At 43.9% G+C, this 19,749-nt stretch overlaps 1 protein-coding gene across 1 annotated transcript in view; it reads left to right on the top strand.

The window, feature by feature from the left end:
* The window catches only part of TBC1D19 (TBC1 domain family member 19), a 135,378-nt gene that overhangs the window by 82,797 nt on the left and 32,832 nt on the right, over window positions 1–19,749 (top strand). The window contains exons 13-15 of the mRNA XM_083159365.1: window positions 1,408–1,470; window positions 16,461–16,545; window positions 19,394–19,438. Coding sequence (XP_083015491.1) covers window positions 1,408–1,470; window positions 16,461–16,545; window positions 19,394–19,438 — 193 coding nt within the window. The remainder of the gene's footprint in view (window positions 1–1,407; window positions 1,471–16,460; window positions 16,546–19,393; window positions 19,439–19,749) is intronic.

Here is a 19,749-nt window from a genome sequence, read left to right as displayed (position 1 = left end):
CCTGTCTGTTCTTCAAAATGGAGGCGTGTTTTGGTTTGTTTTTTTTTGTTGGGGGGGGGCGGGGGGTGGAGGAGCAGCGATCAGTGTCTCCATCTGGAGACATAGAGGGGTATTCAATGCCGCAGCGGCCGGCGAGGGGGTTAAACAGCGAGGATTGCTGAAAACCAGCGATCCTCGCTGTTTAACCCCCGCACAAGCCGCTCGCTCTATTCAACGTACTGGGGAAATCCTCGCCGTCACAGGACGGGGAGAATTCCCCAAAACAGCGAGACCCGCGGCTGCTGCAGAAAACTCGCAGTTTTTAGCCGCGGGTCTCGCTGCTTCTGGAGCCGCATCCGCCAATTCCCCCTCGCTCAAAAAACGGAGCGAGGGGGAATTGGCGGATGCGGAGGGTGCGTTAAATGCTGTCAGGGTGAGTGGTGACAGCGAGCAGGAAGACCTGCTCGCTGTCACCACTCGCAAACAGCATTGAATACCTGCCATAGATTTACTGGCCTTGACTTAACCTTTTGAGTGCCAAGTGAATTTGTCAAATTTGGTGTGCAAATTGCCAAGCAATCATTTTTATTCATCATAATGACCTGTAATGTTTAGCTGATATGATAGGAAATATAATCTTTTTTTTTACACAATATTTTTTATTTGACTTTATATAACACATTGAGCGACGCTGGCAGTTTTGGCAGATAAGATACTTTATTTTGCATATCTCTCACAAAGATGTTGACACGAATTTCTTTGACCATCTCTCACAGAAATGTTGGCATTTTTAGCAGATATTTTGCGCATCTCTCATAGAGATGTTGACACTAAAGGGTTAATATCCCCGATTTTCACATTCGCAACGGCCAGAGTTCAGGTAGACGCCACCCCATCCAAGTGAAATCCTTCCTTGCAAATCAATGTGCTCGCTTTGCAAATGGATGTGTACGACTGCAAATCTAATTGCAGCCCTGCTAATATGTTGTAAACCATTCGTAAGCCGGATTAGCCGGAGACACTTGGTGGCTGCGATGAAAACAGGCATATCCGGCATGTTGCTGAAGTCACACACCCTCCCCTAGAATGGTTGGACACGCCTTAGTTTTTTTCCCTCACACTCCCAGCTTTTTTTTGCGGCATGCCTAGCACTTTTCTTGGCACTCCCATGAAACGGCCGGTCAACCGACCCCAGACACCTACTTCCTGTCAATCAACTGCCAGTGAAACAGCAGGCTTTCATCGCAGGAAGGCCTGGTGCATGCGCACTACGGGCTGTACGCATGCGCAGTCTATCGATGCGCTTTATGAATTTGCGGCCATGCGATCAGGTCTATGGGGTATAGGTAGCTTATAAGGGTTATTACGAATTATAATGACAGCATTCATTTCATGTCCATAGAATTTATTTTATTTGTTTCTTTGCAGGATGTGAAGCTGACCGCTAGCAATGACGATTACTATTTTGTGTTTGAAGATTATCTTTATCAGGTATGTCATACAGGATAATATTTGCATTTAATGCTATTGAATGAAGGGTGCATCCCCTTCTCATATGCCTTTATATGCTCACTATAAGTATAGTATAATCTGAGAAGCATCCTAGCTATGCAGTAGAGGACCAGCCTGATACAGGAATCACTGATCTTTTATAAGGCTGGATTGTGTTACTGTGGGGTAGATTTATTATAGCGGCGCGACACTTCCTGCTTCGCCTTATTAACGAGGCGAAGCAGGAGGGAAGACCGTCAAGCTGTATTAACACCTTGCCTGCCAAAGCGGGGGAGCGCAAACTACCTCCTCCTGCTGACAGCGCATCAGTAAACACTGATGCACTGTCTTCTGGCCGGCTGGACTAGGCATGCGTGGGATCTCTCTGCTCCCGCGAGATCTCCAGCGCAGCCCAGAGCCAACAGCAGGAACAGCGGATGCCCTATCCCCCTGCTGTGGGGATAGGGTCTCGCCACCTGCAGCTGTAAAGTCGATAGCTGTAGGGGGGGGGGGGGGAGGAATGTTGACCGTTCATACATTAGGTAAGAGCACAGTGCAACATAGAAAACAATGCAGCGACGATAACCCTCCTGCCCTGTAGCGCCGCCGGTTATACACCCACACAGCGGCTATCATACATCAGGGGAAGCGCTATCCCCTGCCATGACGCACGGGGATAGCGCATATTCCCCTGATCGTCTCTTAATAAATCTACCCATGTACTTCTATAAGCACCACTCTGCACATTCTTCTCTTTTATATGAATGCAGTAAATATATGTAAAAGCACCTATGAATGAAATCCATAGGAACCCAAAAAATTATTTAAAGCCACATTCCAGCTGTCAAAATAAGAACTACCCGAGCTTGTACAGATGTAGCCCCTGTCATCTTTGGCCGGGGCTCGCCAGAGCCTCCCCTCTGGCGAGCGCCGGCGGACAGGTGCTACACTTAACTGGGATGCGCGTGCGTCCTCCGTCGGCGGGGCAGCAGCATCCTGCCTGTCTCAGCTTCAGGGAGATGGGCAGGGTTAGGGGGGGAGGGTGTCGAGGCGGCAGGGACCCGGGGGAAGCTCCGTTGCCACGGGGCGCGCGCCCCCGTAGCGGGAGTCGGCGGCTGCCAGGACTGCAAAGTTTTAGCCGGCTCCCTCTGTACATTGTCATAAAGATGGGGACGTTGCCTTTCGCATCAGGCAGAAATCTTGTGTTTTACACCTAGGGGAGACATATCAAGCCTTGTGAAGTGGACAAGTGTTGCTGTTGCCAATCCTATTGTCACTATCATGCTCTAGAATGTACTAGATAAACAATTTTTAGAATATGTTTTGTTACTATGGGCAATGTCTTTACTCCTGGGAAAAAAAAAATATATATAGAGAGTCCCAAGGCGCAATAAAGAAGTCCGTGCTGCCTCAAAATTGATAGAGGGTCACTGGAAACACCTCCTTTTGGAAGACGCTGTACTTGGAAGAACAACAATGATGGCGCTTGACTCCAATTGAAGAGTGATGGTGGTTCAATTCGATATGGTGTATATAAAATATAGGAAGAATATTTGATGTTTGGTGATTATTTAATTATAACACGTGAGGGAAGTACATTGCGGTGGTGACTAAATTCGTACCGAACTCACAAGGTAGTTTGTGAGACCCCGTGTGTAAAGGTTTCTTTTTATCTGGGTCACCTTCTGTGTAGAGGTGCTATAGATGGAAAAATATGCTGCGTACCGTACTCACTAATTAGTGGATCTTTATACTCTCGTAGCAGTTTCTTTTTTTTTTTTCTTTACGATCAGTGATTTAGACTCCAAACACGATTGTGCATAGGGTGTGTCAGAATGAATAAAAGGGAAAAAGAAAGGAAAAACAATAGGTATAATGCAGGACCTTATAGGTGTACAATTATACTGGGGTATCGTGAGAGATCTTTGTGCGTACCAAACTCTCACAAAAATCAGTGGTTATGTGCTCATAAAGGTTTCTTTAAGGAACATCACCATTTGTGTAAATATCTCCTGTTAGTATTCATGCGTACCGTACTTACAGCCACATAATATTCAGGAAGCACATCAAGGTATCTTTAAGGTGCCAGATCCTCAGACCATCAGACCCAGTCTTGGTCTCATAGCGCAGTGTGTATAAAAATAAATATAGGATCCGTCTTAGGGCCACATATAAAAATGTATTCACATACAATAAAAAATATTAAAAACTTAAAACAAAATTTTTAATGTTTTTTATTGTATGTGAATAAATTTTTATATGTGGCCCTAAGACTGATCCTATATTTATTTTTATACACACTGCGCTATGAGACCAAGACTGGGTCTGATGGTCTGAGGATCTGGCACCTTAAAGATACCTTGATGTGCTTCCTGAATATTATGTGGCTGTAAGTATGGTACGCATGAATACTAACAGGAGATATTTACACAAATGGTGATGTTCCTTAAAGAAACCTTTATCACCACCATCACTCTTCAATTGGAGTCAAGCGCCATCATTGTTCTTCCAAGTACAATGTCTTTACTCCTGGTTAGACGGTTTATTAAATCTCCTCCTTGAGTTTTAATCTGGGAAATCTTCTTTTTGCCTGAACTCTCCAAACTTTGCATCACATCTCTATGTAGGGAATTGCAAACATTGTATAGGGTCTCTTTGTTGTATATAAGGCTGCATGAACATTAGGGCCAATTCAATTATCCGCAAAGGGAGTGAGCTGCCATAGCAACAGCACTGCCGCCAATAAATAGCCCCCCCACTCCTCTTGTGGTCACCCCAGGCTTGCAGATACGCAGCACTACGCAGTGTCTGGGGCATAATTAAGGGTTCACCATGCAATACTGTCATAGGGTCCCATGTTTAGGGGTGTGGCATGTCTCCAGGGGGGAAGTGCCAGCCACCACAGAACTTTGGCTAACTATTCGAAAGTAAATATTACAGAAAAGTATAGTAAATACTGCTAGTGCAAGCATGATTATGTACCAGATTGCTGATAACAATGCACTGTAGTAAATGCACCATATTCCTGCGCAGTATAAGGTAACATAAGTACAAAGTCTGATCCATAGAAGATTAGGTGGGTCCCCCAGGCAATGGAGCCCACCGTTGTTTGCCCTTGTGGTTCAGTCCAATCCTGGCTCAATGCATTAAAATCTTGACTGCAATGAACCACAACGTCATCATCTGACTGTACAAATCTATTATGATCGTGCTCACTCAGGTCATGGTGGTCACATGATCTCTGACCATGCCGCCGCCTACTTCGCCCTGGCGGTTGCACAGGATACTGTATTTCTTATTCCCTTATGGTTACTAGCAGCGTGACTATATTAGTACTGCACTTAGATTCTGTCTGAAAGAGAAATTATGCAAAAGGGCCTTGTACTGGGATTTGGCAACTCTTGAACAAATGAAACAATTACAAAGCTGCAGTGTAATTAATTTCTCTAAATTATAAGAATGAATAACTTTGTACGAGTACTTCAGCATCAATTCCCAGGGCTGTTCTCACAGTGTGAATTTAATAACACAGACTAGAGACGGATCGGGGAGACGTCTGCCATTTTCACCTCCGGTAATACAGTAACTTTGGAGGGAACTAATATAAGTGAAATTACATGACTTCCTTGAAATTTCTGATGCTAGAAGTAAATTGCATTTTTGAGTTTTTTAATGACGAATTTGATTGCGATGTCAACATAAATGTCATGGAAGGAAATGACAGTTTTTTCCTTCCCCTTCTGTTTGATTAAATGTAAATTAGTCACACACTGTACGTAGGGATCTGTTACACTAAGGAGATGATACGGCCTCCGCACACTCGTACAAGCATAACCTCTATAAATTCCTTTTTGTGTAGTCTTATTTCTTCATATTAAAATGCCTCATCTGTGCAACAAGAACAATAGGTCAACAGTCACATAATACATCATGTAAAATGACAAACTTTCCTTTGGATCTGAGTTATGTCAAAAACTTGGCGGCGTAGCTGAAAATAATAATTGTATTATATTTAAATAAGTATTGAAGTACTTTTTGTTTTTAGTACATGATCAGTTTTTCATTCGACCCAGGTCATTATTTATGGCACCATTTGATAGGCTTTGTTGACGTGCCTATGTGGTTGTTATCTCGGTGTTTGCATGCTGGGAAATGCAATACCATTGGAACAGAAGTACACAAGGACTGTGTACGAAGAAGAAACTGTGTACGAAGAAGGAACACCGATTTCCTATGTCTGCTCCCATTGGTGCATGCAACAATGTCAGGTTTGATGTGTTGCACAATATCACTTGTGCCCTAATGCATGCTAATGATTGTTCCGGCCTTCAATAACATTGTGCTAGTTGTACCGGCAGTTTCTGCTGACAGGGTTTTATTCCGATGTCAGAATGAGTCCCCGTCACTTAAGTGTGTACTCAGATTTGTAAATGAAAGTCTGTTTGATTGATAAACTCTGAAAACACTGAACCATTTGTGATGAAGGTAATTTTCCTCAGGCAGGATTTAGGCTAAGTATAAGGCATAAATCCCAATAACATAATTGAATACACAAGGGGCCAGATACATTAAGCTTCAAAAGTGATAAAATCAGCTCCTACCTGCCATGTTACAGCCTGTGTTTGAAAAATGTAAGGTAGGAGCTGATTGGCCGGCTGTTTATCACTCTCCATTTGATCACTTTGAAGCTGAGTGCATCTGGCCCAAATCACATTTTTTATTTTTTACAGTCACACACCTGAACTATTTTCAACTGTCACCAAAGCGCCATCACAGAGTCACAGCTGTATCACTCCACACATGTAGGGCATGTATTTTTGTGATGGAAGCCCTGACCCCGCAATGGGTGGATTTCTTTCACTTGCCAGGTTTGGCCCATTTTGGATCGTAATTTTGAGCGTAGCCGGGTACTGCGGTTAGTTACTAATATAATGCAGTTATAATCCATGCCGCTGAATGTACAAGAACGAAGATGCCCAATGTCCACAGCCTTAGACATGGACATACTACTTAAAATGCACCATCAGAACTTGTACCAGCACTATGGCAGGCGCAGTTCTCCATCAGAGTATGGCCTGCTATGGAGGCTGTTGAGGGTCTCTGCACGTAATCCCTTTCAGCGAAACACCTATTATAAAATGTAACATCATTGTGCATCTTTATAGCCACTCCGCTGTCACCATCCAGGAATACCCCTTGCATTTCTGCTACTGTCACTCTGTTGTAACAAAATTAGGATGCATGTGCAGATGGCAACACATTGCTCTGCTGCGTATGACTTCAGTTCTGCATCCAACTCCAAATCCGGCTGTTGCAAGCTGACTGTCTATATGGATTTATGACTGTCTTTATCTCCTCCCCCTTTGTGTGTGTGTCTCTCTCTCTGACACTCCGTATCTTGTGCTGCACATGGCAGTGTCAGATTATCTTTGGCGGCCGCACTGTACATTGGCAGAACGCACCACCATCATGGCGTATTTATTAGAGTTGTTAGGTGAGCAAAAAGTTACTAGTACCCTCCTCTACCCACTGTGTACCTGCTGCTCACACAGTAAGGACGCATCAGAGTTCTCTTCCTTTCAATAGGATTTACATTTTAGGGGGATCTCTACTTCCCTGTGGTACATTACTGCGGGTTTTGACACAGGCTATGGCTATCCTATTAGCTCCATTATTCACACGAACCATGGCTTTATCGGGGATTGTTTCCTGGCTCAGAATCTGCTTCCACGGAACCCCAACAGCTCCGGCTCCCCCATCACATGACCCCCCCGTGTGGCTGGCGCATCTGGCGAGTGTGGGACACTGACTGGAGGGGTGACTTATGAAGGATTTTTTTGACCTGTGTGTTTTTTGGCTGAGATGTAATTGCATACCAGTTAGAGCCTTAAAACACAGGCATACATGCAGAGCGATCACGTAACATGGAGGTAACGCACAGCATAATTGTCCTCTGAGTGCAGCTACGGCCAAGGACAAAAAAATCGGAAAACATTTTTAGGAAGCAGCTCAGTCAAAACTCTGACCTGAATCCCATTGAGAATCTACAGAATGATTTGAAAATAACATTGTAATAGAGTTGGTGGAATATTACAAGCTAAAGACTTTTTTATAGAGAGGGATGGGCGCTCACTCCATATAGAATCTGGCACGAAGCTACTGGTCTCCGAGGAGAGGAGGGGGGGGGGGGTAACATAAACTTCTTACAGGTTACAGTGCCAGTTCTTATGTGCAATCTGGAGTAAAAAGGGTGAGGGCTGGTTGGGGGGGTGTGAGATGACAGCCCAGCAAGGCTGTGAGTCTTTGGGATAGGGTAAATAACCACAGTGGTGGTATAACGGAAGTCTGGAAGCACAGACAAAGTCACTCTGTGGAATAACACAGGCTGGTGGTGCTGGAGGCTGCTGTCCCCTCCGCAGTACTCCTTAAACCTGTGTTTAGAGCAGAGTCCTCCCACAGCATTGTCCGGTCTTCTTGATCCAGCTGCGGCGTGGCAGCCACACAAAGAGTCCGACTCCACAGTACTAGTCGAGACGGGACTTCCAGGTTGTGATACTGCGAGACTACATTACCTGGTGTTGCAAACTCGACCAGCTCTGTGGGCTCTGACACCAGCTGGGAGGAGACTTAAGGTGCATACACACTGGTTGATGTAGGCACTGAAGGACATTGATGACCAATTTCCCTTGAACTTTCCTGGACGAAAGATGAAGACGAAAGATGTTGATGAACGATCTAGCTACAGTCTATAGGCTTTTTGAAAGATGTCCATATTGAGCTGCCTGCACTGTTGACGAACAACCTTGATGAACGACCTGCATCATCGTTCGTCGTTCATAGCATACACTTTGAAAGATATTTTCACCTATATTGTTCAGAAGGGCCAAAATGAATGATATTGGTAAAATAAAACCAGTGTGTATGCACCTTTTAGTGTAGATGAGGTGCAGGATATGGAAGTGTGTAAGCAGTGTCTCCAACGCTTATAAACCTCTTCTTTCTTGGCAGACATCTTTATGTTGGGCTATCTGCCCTTAAGGGGTGTACACACTGGGAGAATTTGACTAATGGACAATTTTGACTAAGCAATTTTGGGAGAGATTTTGGCTAGATGCACTGGAGAGTTTGACTAAAGGCCCATACACGCTGGGCATAGTCGCCCAGCTGTCATCGCTGCAGGGAAAGCCGCCCAGTGCATACACACTGAGCGGCTTTCCCCCTTGCTGGCACCAATGGAGGGGGGGAGGACGGCGTTGTATAGCGGTATTACCAGCAGATGAACGGCTTTCCCGGGGATGTTGCGGGAGCACGCAGCACCGCTCACATCTCATCGACGCCATACACACTGGGCGGCTTTGAGCTGAAAGCCACTCAAACCTGCTGTTTTTAGAAATTTCTGCTAGACAATATTGACTAAGCAGGAGAAAAATAAGGAGATTTTGGCTAACCTTCTAGGAGACTTTGACTATCTAGTCAAAATCTGTTAAAAGTTCTCTGTGTGTACACCCCTTAAGTCTACCCCTTAAGGGACTAGGCTGTAACCATGTTTTAGTCGCAGACAGTATAGTCCTAAAGGTCCATACACACTGAGCAACTATACCCAGCGTGTATGGACAGCGATGATGTGCGGTAAAGCAGTCCAGTGCATTCACACTGAGCTGCTTACCCCCTGCCCGGCGTTGCATAGCAGAGCGCTATGCAAAGCCGTCCTGAAAGCCGCTCATCTGCTGGTATAACCAGCAGATAAACGGCTTTCCCGGCGATGTTACGGGAGCACGCAGCAGTGCTCACCGCTCATCGCCCGGGCATACACACTGAGCAGCTTTGAGCTGATAGCCGCTCAAACCTGCTGTTTTGAGCGACTTTCAGCTCAAAGTCACCCAGTGTGTATGGGCCTTTAGTCTATGATCAAGTGATAAAGTCAATCGTTCATGCGGCTGGGTATTGCAAAGATATACACAGTGGTTGATTATTATTATTATTATAGATATGTGAGCCCTATGTGGCCATATTTCTTTGGGATACTTGCCCTTAAATAACTAGCTGTGTCAGCCGTTTGCGTGAATATTCTTATTGTTTGGATTCAAAACTGATGACATGTCAGGGTACACTCTCTGTCTATCTGCATCTTAATAGAAACAGGCCTTTTGGTGTGGACTGTCTATACTTGTTTTACAAAGTATGTCAGTGCTGTCTCAAGTTATTAGCAGGCATCTGTCGGGTATAGTGACGTCTGGGTGAACAATATACAACGGGATACTTTCATCTGCTCTAATCAGCACATTACCCCACCCACCTGGTACATGGGGGAAATGATGGTATTAGTAACTGCTGATTGCCCTCACTTCGTTACCAGTGTTAAGGCCTCTGTGTATTAGTGTTATTAGCGCATCATGGCCAGTGGCAGCCTTCCTGCTACACTGACGTAGGAGCGGCCGCTGACCAGGACATATCTGTATTAGTAATTCAGAAACCTTTAGCTGCTTTTTTTTGGTGTTCTATTTATTGGACATTAAGGTATTTTGTACTAGGATTTCATGATGTATAAATACTAAAATATCTTTTCATGTACCAAACAAACTTTTTTTATACAAGCATATTTATCTTTTATAGATAAAGTGCCTATTCCATTTTGGTGCTGTGTTTATATTTAAGGAACATGTTTAGATAATCAAAAGGTCCCTTAACTATTGTTATTATACTTTTTAAACACCATTGAGATGTTTCTAGTTTTTTTGTTTTAAATGCTTGTGTTTTATCTTGGCAGTGGAGTCCAGTGACAGGGGATATATATCCACTGTGGACAGCGGGGTTCATAAAAAAGTGAGAACACATGTTTAAAACTGAGGATTACCTCACTTCTGGTCATATGACCTATGGGAGCAATCAGAACACTAATTACATCATACCAATCAGTTTATAAATGAAATAAAACACCATGAACAGAGAGAGCCACTCTCATTAGAGCAGCTCCTTGTGATTCTATCACCATTCACCGTCCCCCAACAGCCACCGGAGTCTGACAGAATGGGGTGGGCACGCACGAGATGCTCGCATGCCCCATTCTCTCAAAAGCCCTGTAGCCCTCTGCCCATCTCCCCACTCACTGCCTGCTCTGCCTCCACTCACTGCCCGTCTCCCTGAAGTGGAGACAGACAAGGAAGCCTTTTGTCTCCGCTCCCTGACGCCTTACTGACGGAGACGCACGAGCGGCAGCTCCATCTGTATATCTTGTGATCTATTTGGAGTATTATATATTTTAATAAGTGATGAATACCAGATGACATGTAGGATTGCCTCAATATAAAGTTGTTCATGAATACAGGTGTAACCTCTCACCTAATGAGATAGGCGGTGTGTATATATAGGGCTACCTTACAATCATTGTTACACTTGCTCCTGATGAAGCTGACACTCAAAAACTAAGCCAGAGAAACGCGTTGAGCCTATTTGACCACTGGAATATTGGAGAATATATTTGGACAAGCTGTATGAGGGATAACTTGATGTATAGCACCCAATTGATTTCGGTCCACCTGGAGGAATCTCCTTGTACAAATCACCTGGAACCGTAGCCTTGCTCCCTAAAAAGAAGATTGGACCAAGCTGAATATCCTGAGTAATCGGCAAATCAATCTGCAATATCATCTCACATTCATCTTGGCCCTTTGAGGAATAACGTCTTGTGCCAATTATATTGGACTATAGCTCTGTTCCTAAAAAGCACCATAAAGTCGGATAAAGCCAAGATCTGGTAATATCAAAGCCTCATACAATCATTCAGTGGCGTAAGTTTGTCACAGTTGCCCGGAGGCAAGATATATGTTGGTGCCCCTCCCCCCCCCCCCCAACCTTATATAATATAATAGTGTATGTGTCTGTTCTGAAATATGTGTTTTATACACACACATATATATTGAGAGCGAGCGAGTGAAAGAACAAATATATATTTCAGAAATCAGTTACAGAAGGGATATTAATGGCTTTCAATTAACTGATTTATTTGTTTTTGAAACTAGCAGGGGAGGAGGAGTGCCCCCTTGGGAGCAGGAGCCCGGTGGCAGATGACTCCATTGCCTCTCAGAGTTCTGCCCCTGCAACCATTGAAAGAGTACATTTGTCCCTGGACATTTACCCACCAATTACCAGTGGTCATATTTTAGCCTGATATGTTATCCTTATAACTTATTTTTACTATTATTAGTATTTTTATTATTATAAAATATGTTTATTTGTTAATAAAACAATTTAAATAGGATAACCGCTCTTTTGTTTAGCCAGCGCTGGTACACGCCACCTTTTCTTTCTGACTTTATAGAGGATTGACTACCCTCTTACCAAGCGCTGTTATTTGCACACCTCACTTCTCTATTTTTACAATGTGAGGTACACTCTAATGCCACCGACAAATGACAAGCGGCAGGACATCAACGTCACTAGCAACTGCAATATTTGGGGATCTGTCGCAACACCTGCTACACTCTCCGACAATCTTTTTCAGTTACTGCAGTGAGATTTTTCTAGATGTCCATTCAATAAGGACTAATTGACTTCACCTCCACCCAACCTTTATAAGGCCCTGCTTAAGAAAATGTTGTCATCCCTCTGTGAAAGTGATATCCGGGGCTTCAACCCGTGCTCTTTGTCCTAGGTCGAAGCCTTGTTGAAGCTGGAATTTTATGTCTTAAAGTAATATTATACTCCCTTAGCAAATGCAGCAAAAGCACCTGGGACTTTGCCAGCTTGATAGATCTGGCATAAGGGCGTAACTAACATAGGTGCAGCTGCTATGGGGCCCAGAGCTGAAGGGGGCCCATCTTTACTGTCTACATAATATGTTTTACATACATTTATCACCATCAGTTGCTAAATAGGGGGCCCTTACAAACATTTGCTATGGGGCCCACGAATATCTAGGTACGCCCCTAATTCTGGCAGTTTCCAGGGTCGCAAGTGTAAAAGGGGATCGATTACCTTTGGTAACTCCAAGTGTTACTAATGCTGCTTTCCGACATATGACATGGGAATTTGCAGAGTCTCGCAAGCCGGCAAAATCCCAGGTCTCTGATCCATAAGCCTGATCAGGAGCAGGGTTGTGAATCCAGGACTTAGTCCTGGGTTGTTTCCTTTAACACCTGCAGAAAATCCAGGTTCATGCCTGTTCACATGCAAAGGCCTCGCTTCCATCTCCGAATCAGGCCCAAAGTATCAACCAACCCGCTCAGAACTGTCATTTTGCAAACACAATCTGTAACATGGAAGCTAGGAGCTGATTGGCTGGTACTTTAACTCCATTCATGCGTATAGTACATCTTCCTATATGTACATCTTCACACAACGGCGGTGTTCACGCAACAAATCAATTATCAGTAGAATGTGCATGTGTTTTGATTGCACTTTTTCACTCACCAAGGTTCCGTTACAATCACACTCGGACTGAGATTTATATCGCAGAGTGATTGACATGAAAGGACAGTTTGTGGGCGAGTATCTACATTCAGCTCCGATCATTTATGTATAAAAAGCATAGTGCCTGCGTTGCTACTGCCGTGCCTAGTCTGCGTAGCCATGGGGCTACCCTAGTACCCAATGTACCTCATTATTGCCTCCAGTCTGCAAATGCACACACCGTTGCGGATAAGTTTGTGATGGCTCCAGTGGGTGTCTATCTTCTTCTTTTCTGGGTGGCAATTCCGTAGCCTTAACATTTGCAGCTGCATAGGACAGTGCCTATAAACATGAATAAGGCCCTTAGCACAGTTCATGTGATAGGATGTAAAGTTTAGCTTTCATTATCTATTGTTATGTTATACACATGATAGCTGTGTACTGTGTACGTTCAGCTCTAAGCATGGTGATGTCACCACCTCCTTTGCATGACACGGAATTGAGGATGGCATTACTGAATGCCTTTTGTTGTCACGTGGCATTTAATCTAACCTGGATGATTTGCATAAGCAAATAAATCTCATAGCATGATGCTGTTTTGTAGTTTTATTTCCACTTCTTGTTTAAACCCAGAAAAAGCTGGGAACATCGTCTTGGCTGTGACCAGCAGGAAGAAATAAAAAGCAATATAACGCAGTTGATTAGTGCTGAAGGCTTAGCTCTAGACTGTTACGTGTCGGCACAATGTGTTTTGTTCAGTGTGTTTGATTTGCTATTGGTAAATGTAATCTTGCAGGAAATTGGACTGGTTAGAGGAGAGGACACAGCTGCTTAAAATAGTGCATTTAAGGAAACTTTCAGTACTTTAGAACCATGTAATTCATCTGTGAAGACTGTGGCCCAGCTCTCCCTCCCATATATCTGTGCAGCATTGAGCAAGCTTCAGGGAAACTTCAATGTTATCCTAAACCTCTTTGGACGCCTATCTCACCAGTTTTATTTTTAATGGGATAGAATGCAAAGGGACCAGGGCTTGCTATGGGGGGGCTGCCCGGATGGGACCTATAGGTTACTATGCCAGTTAGCGTAGCATATCCAGTACTACGCTAGGCATGAGTCTAGCTCTTATGCCAGCCTGTGCTTAGGATAGGGAAGAGGCATTCTAATTAAAGGAGGGCAGTGTAAGCGTGTTTTGTGCAATTGTGAGCACACGTAGACCGGAACCTAGGTGTATGCTCCTGAGAAAGCCATACTGTTTGTTGATGGTTAAAGGCAGGTGCCAATAGAGGATTATGATGAGTGATATAACAAGTTCCATTCTTCATGTGCACAGAATGGGTCTTGTGCCTCCGCAACCATCGGATTTGTAATTAAACCAACTGGAGTTTCCTGGAGTCCTGCTTGTAGTACTGTGTAGAACATCAAGACCTATTCTGCAAGTTGTTACAGGCACTGCATTGTGATCACATCTACTACCTGTTCCCAGGGTTGTAAAGAGGGGAGCAAGCCCATTTTATGTAGTGGATGTGGCCTAGTCGGGAAGGCATGGTTATACTCCCATACCTAAAGGATTGAGCTTGAGAACCTGTTCCTGCTCCAGTAGCATCAACTGTGCTCTTGCTTTGTGTTTTATATATACTTTTAATTAGTACATTATTATGGCACACAGATCATTTACATTCTGTGTGATAGGGAAGGCTGTCTGGGAAATTAGGGGGGTATTCTGGTTCATTCGCTCCGATGCATCCTTACGAGTCAACCAGATCCCGCCTTGGTAAGCCGGCCCACTATTCACAAGGCGCATACGTTCCCACTGGCTGCGAATGGTGGTTTTACATAAACATCCATTCGCAGCCTGCGGGGTAACACCCACATCGACCATCGAATGAGCAACCTTAGATCTGTTGAACATTCAGAGGGAAGTGGGCGGTCAGCTGACATCCGGTGATATCAGCTGCTTCCCCCCCCCCCCCCCGCACCCGCATCATCGGCCATTAGCATAAAACGCTGGGCTTTCCCATATTCACTAACAACTAATGATTTTACAGAGCAACAACATTTCACAGGTTTCAGGCTTGAGCAAGGAGGTCACTCTGAAGCGCTTGTGCTTTGTCTGTCTGCATCTCGCATGCTGTAAATGATAACTGTAGCCTGTGAGTGCTCTGTTTTCCTTTTTCATTGAGGCATGAGTGCCTTTGTGCCTCCTCCAATGTCGCTAGTTCCCAGTGAATCAATAGATTAAATATTTGCACAGTCAAAATAGGTAGAGGCCACTGCATTTGCAGCAGGCAGGAAATCATACATAACAAAAAATTTGACACTAAACTTTAGTTGCTGAAATGTCCAAATTTTTGGAGAGCGGTTCCGGATGACTCACCGACAGTCGTGATTCCGACGGTCATTTCTCCCACATCGGAATACCAACTGTCAGGAGCCCGATGGTCAGAATCCCGACTTACACCGGCTATTTTTCCTCGTAGGGGGGTATAAGACCCCCATACATGGAGAATATAATTGGTGGCGAGCGCAGCGAGCTCCTAAGGGGCTTGCCCCCCTGTCGGTTCCTGGCAGTCAGGATTGCAACGTCTGAGAAACAACCGTCGGAATCTCGAGGGTTATACCATACCCTTTAGAGAGCAGCCCCCCCCCCCCTCCTATTCTGCCCTCATGCCGTTTGAAGAGTTGGGGGTGGCTTGTTCATGTGAATCACATGATGATGTCCCGCCCCCAACTATGAAATGCTGTGGCACTGCTCAGCATGGGGGCGAATCTATGATAATGAGAACCTCATGGCCACACCTCCTCCCCTCCCCTTAAAGATCTCCGAGAGTGGAGAATACAGATGTCTGCAAGTGTGATTTTTGCCATATACCAAAAAATGTTACCATTAACCCTTTGAGTGCCAAGATCTCTGTGAGAGATGCGCAAAATATTGGCTAAAAAAGGCCGGCGTCGCTCACATTTGTTATATAAATTCAAATAAAAAATGTTGTGTAAACAAAGATATTTCCGATATAAGGTAACATTACAGGTCAGTACGATGAATAAAACGTTTGCTTGGCAAATTTCACACCTATTTTGACAAATTCACTTGGCACTCAAAGGGTTAATGATCTATAAAAAGATGACAACCACACATTTAGCAGATAAAAAAAAGAGAAAAACTGAAGTCCTCTAATTAAAAATGGAAAGAATTGTATCACAAAAATAATTGCTGCAAATAGTTCCATGTCTTTTTATAGCTCGGAACACCATAAGACTGTGGAAAAATCACTGTGATGAAGCACTCATGAACCACGACAAATTGCTAATATATTGAGCCTGCATTTAATGACACAGAGAAAGCACTAAGGGTCAAACAGGGCATCCGTAATGTGAAGTGTGGATAATTTATCTGTAAATACCTGTGAGCTAGGAACCTGTTACTGTAATTACTACTTAATGGTGTTTTTCTAAATGTAATGGTGATGGCTGATTTTATTAACATTACTAATCTGGAGTGGTTTGCATAGCTCAGTGAGCTGCTTGGCTTATTAGCGGTGTGTAAATTATGCTTTTTCTTTGTTATTTAACTACTTCATATTCATTTTGTTTTCCCTCAGGTCTTACTCTGCTTCTCCCGAGACACCTCTGTGCTGGAACACTTTGTGTACAGTAGTGCATCACCTCCAAAGTCCTATATACGAGGTACAGTGCTGCGCTTATCTCTTGTTACAGTCAGGTGCGAGACACCTTAGTGCTCACTTTGTGTACAGTAGTGCATCACCGCCAAAGTCGTATATCCGAGGTACCGTGCTGCACTTATCCTCTTGTTACAGTCTGGTGTGAGACACCTCAGTGCTCAAACACTTTGGCCCTTATTCTGGTTCATTCGCAAAGGCAAATTCCTTCTCAAATGGACAAAACCATGTGCACTGCGGGTGGGTCAGATGAAACGTGCAAGAGATTTAGATTTGGATGGGGTTTTACTTCAAAGCAGTGTAAAAATAAAGCCGTCAGTATTTTCCCTGCACAGAAACAAAATAACTCCCCCAAATCTAATTCTCTCTGCACAAGTGACATCTGCCCCACCTGCAGTGCACATGGTTTTGTCCATTTGAGATGGAATTTGCTTTTGCGAGTAAACCAGAATAAGGGCTTTTGTGTACAGTAGTGTATCCCCACCAATGGGTGGTATCCTATTACCAGAGGTACTTTTCCACTGCTAATAGTTTAGCCGAGGACTATCGTATTAGCCCCAATGTCGGTATTCTTAACCCCTCCGATACGGGCACTTATCAGGTATTATGCTTTGAATGCCTCAGACATGCGGTGCAAAATCCCTGATAAGCCGCTGCCGGATCTACAATAACACATGGGATTGGGTAATTATCCTTGTTTCCATGGAGGGAATCTAATAGGGTGGGAGAATCAGCAAGTGAAAGGTTTTGTAAAACTTCTCCCTTTTTTTAAGGCGGCAATCATTTTACGTGGCAAATTCAACCTGATTTTGCAATGTTTATGATTCCCATTTTAAAAAAATGGGAGACTTTTTACAAAATCTCTCACTTTCTGATTCTCACATCCTATAACAGTCATGTTGGAACAGAAAACTGTTGCCTCAAAGTTGGAAGTATAGCATCGTTCAGAATGTCTTGGTATGCTGAAGCATTAAGATTGTCCTTCATTGGGGATAAGCCGCCTAGCCCAAACCCTGAAAAACAGCCCCCTTACCAGTTGGCATAATGCAGTCAGGAAGTTAACATTCTCTCGACATCTGCCAAACCCAGACTTGCACATCTGACTGCCAAATAGGGAAGCGTGATTCAACACTCCACAGAACACCTCTGCACTGCTCCACGGTCTGATGTTGATGTGTTTTACACCACTGCGTCTGATGCTTGGCATTGGACCTGTTGAGGTTAAGCTTGCATGCAGCTGCTCGGCCATGGAAACCCATTCCACTAAGTTTAAGAAGCACAGTTTTTGTGCTGACATTCATGCCAGTGGAATTTCGGAACTCTTCAGCTATGGAATCAGCAGAGCGTTGGGGACTTTGGCCCGCTCTGATTTTACATGGTCTTCCATTTCATGGCTGAGTTGCTATTGTTCTTAATCCACTTCCGCTCTCTAATATGCTACAGTTGACTGTGGAATATCTAGCAGGGATGAAATGAATGAACTATCTTATTGCAAAGGTGGCATTCTATCACAGTACCACGCTTGAAGTCAATGCGCTCTACAGAATGACCCATTTTGTATCACAAATATGTGCAGTCTTTGTACAAAATAAAGAAGATTGAGTAAAACAATGTGTAAAGTATGCTCTGCCTACAGTATGCTCTGCCCACAGTATGCTGTCATTATTTTATATAAACAGTAAATTAAGGAAAATAGACAGATTTAAAACCTACAATGGTACTTGCGTAATTTCTGTGCACCCGATTTTTTTTCATCAGGTCGGAAAAATCGGTTGCATCGCTCGCGATGCGACCGACCCGATTTTTACATTGGGTCCAATGTTAAATACCCCCCAGACCCCATTTTTAATTGTATACCCACCCTGATGGGTAATTACTATGTGAAATGCCCATTTTCATACCCCCACTATCCACATCGGCATGGTCATATTCCGTGTCCCCTCGCGGGGCTCGCCGCACTTCCCCGCCGGCTTGCCGGCGGTTACCCGGGGTCCCCGCCGCCTGCCCGCATCCCCCCCTAACCCCCCCTGTCGCGCTGGCGACAGAGACTGAGACGCGCGTGCGCGTGAGACGCACGCGCGTCTCAGTGTACTCGCTGGCGCGGCTGCTGGCGGGTCGCCAGCGCGGACGTTCTGGCGACCCGCCAGCCAGGATGGGACCTGACCCATCTGTATATAAAATCAACTCCATTCCGATGTGGATAGTGGGGGTATGAAAATGGGCATTTCACATAGTAATTACCCATCAGGGTGGGTATACAATTAAAAATGGGGTCTGGGGGGCATTTAACATTGGACCCAATGTAAAATTGGGTCTCAGGGACCATTTAACATTGGATCCTATGTAAAAATCGGGTCGGTTGCATCGCATGCGATTTGGACGCATGCGATGAGACCGATTTTTCCGACCCGATGAAAAAATCGGGTCCCATCGCATCTGATCGCATGCCTTAAGTTAAGGCATGCGATCAAAAAATCGGGCGCCCAGATATTACACAAGTACCCCTACAATTATATATTAATGTATTACAGATAATAATTGCTAAGTACTAGCCCTCTGTCAGCGCCAATTCATTCATTAGTTAGAAGCTAATAGATACAACTGTCATTTCTAATTCTTGTCTTAAATTTCATATTGTTTAGTTATTTCAATTTGTATCAGACTACTGCTGTATGTATGTACGTGTGTGTGTGTGTGTGTGTGTGTGTGTGTGTGTATATGTGTGTGTGTGTGTGTATATATGTGTGTGTGTGTATGTATATATGTGTGTGTGTGTGTGTGTGTGTGTGTGTATGTAATATATATATATTTGTATTGCTTGAATATCTGAAAATGTGCTTTGATTTATTTGACAGGAAAGCTGGGCTTGGAAGAGTTTGCTGTTGTCTATCCACCCAACGGTATGTCGTGCTTTGTCTTCCTCTAGTGGCCAATGTGAAAATAGCACACAAAAGAGAAAGCGATATGATAAATGAAGGATATACTGTATTGTGGGAAGCTACTTTTATATGGCATGCCTCACATTATTATAATTGTTGATTCATTGTAAATGCAATACATACAATACGGATCCCCTCCTCAGTGAACCGTTGGGTTCTATTTTCTCTTTATTTATTTATTTATTTTTATATATATATATATATATATATATATATATATATATATTATATACTGTATATTAGTATATGCTGTACGAATACCGCCCTTTGTG

This window comes from Crinia signifera, chromosome 1 (assembly GCF_055691185.1).
Source record: "Crinia signifera chromosome 1, ASM5569118v1, whole genome shotgun sequence".
Classification (NCBI taxonomy): Eukaryota; Metazoa; Chordata; class Amphibia; order Anura; family Myobatrachidae; genus Crinia; species Crinia signifera.
The sequence above is the reverse complement of the archived record's forward strand: the minus strand, read 5'-3'. Positions and strand labels throughout refer to the sequence as shown.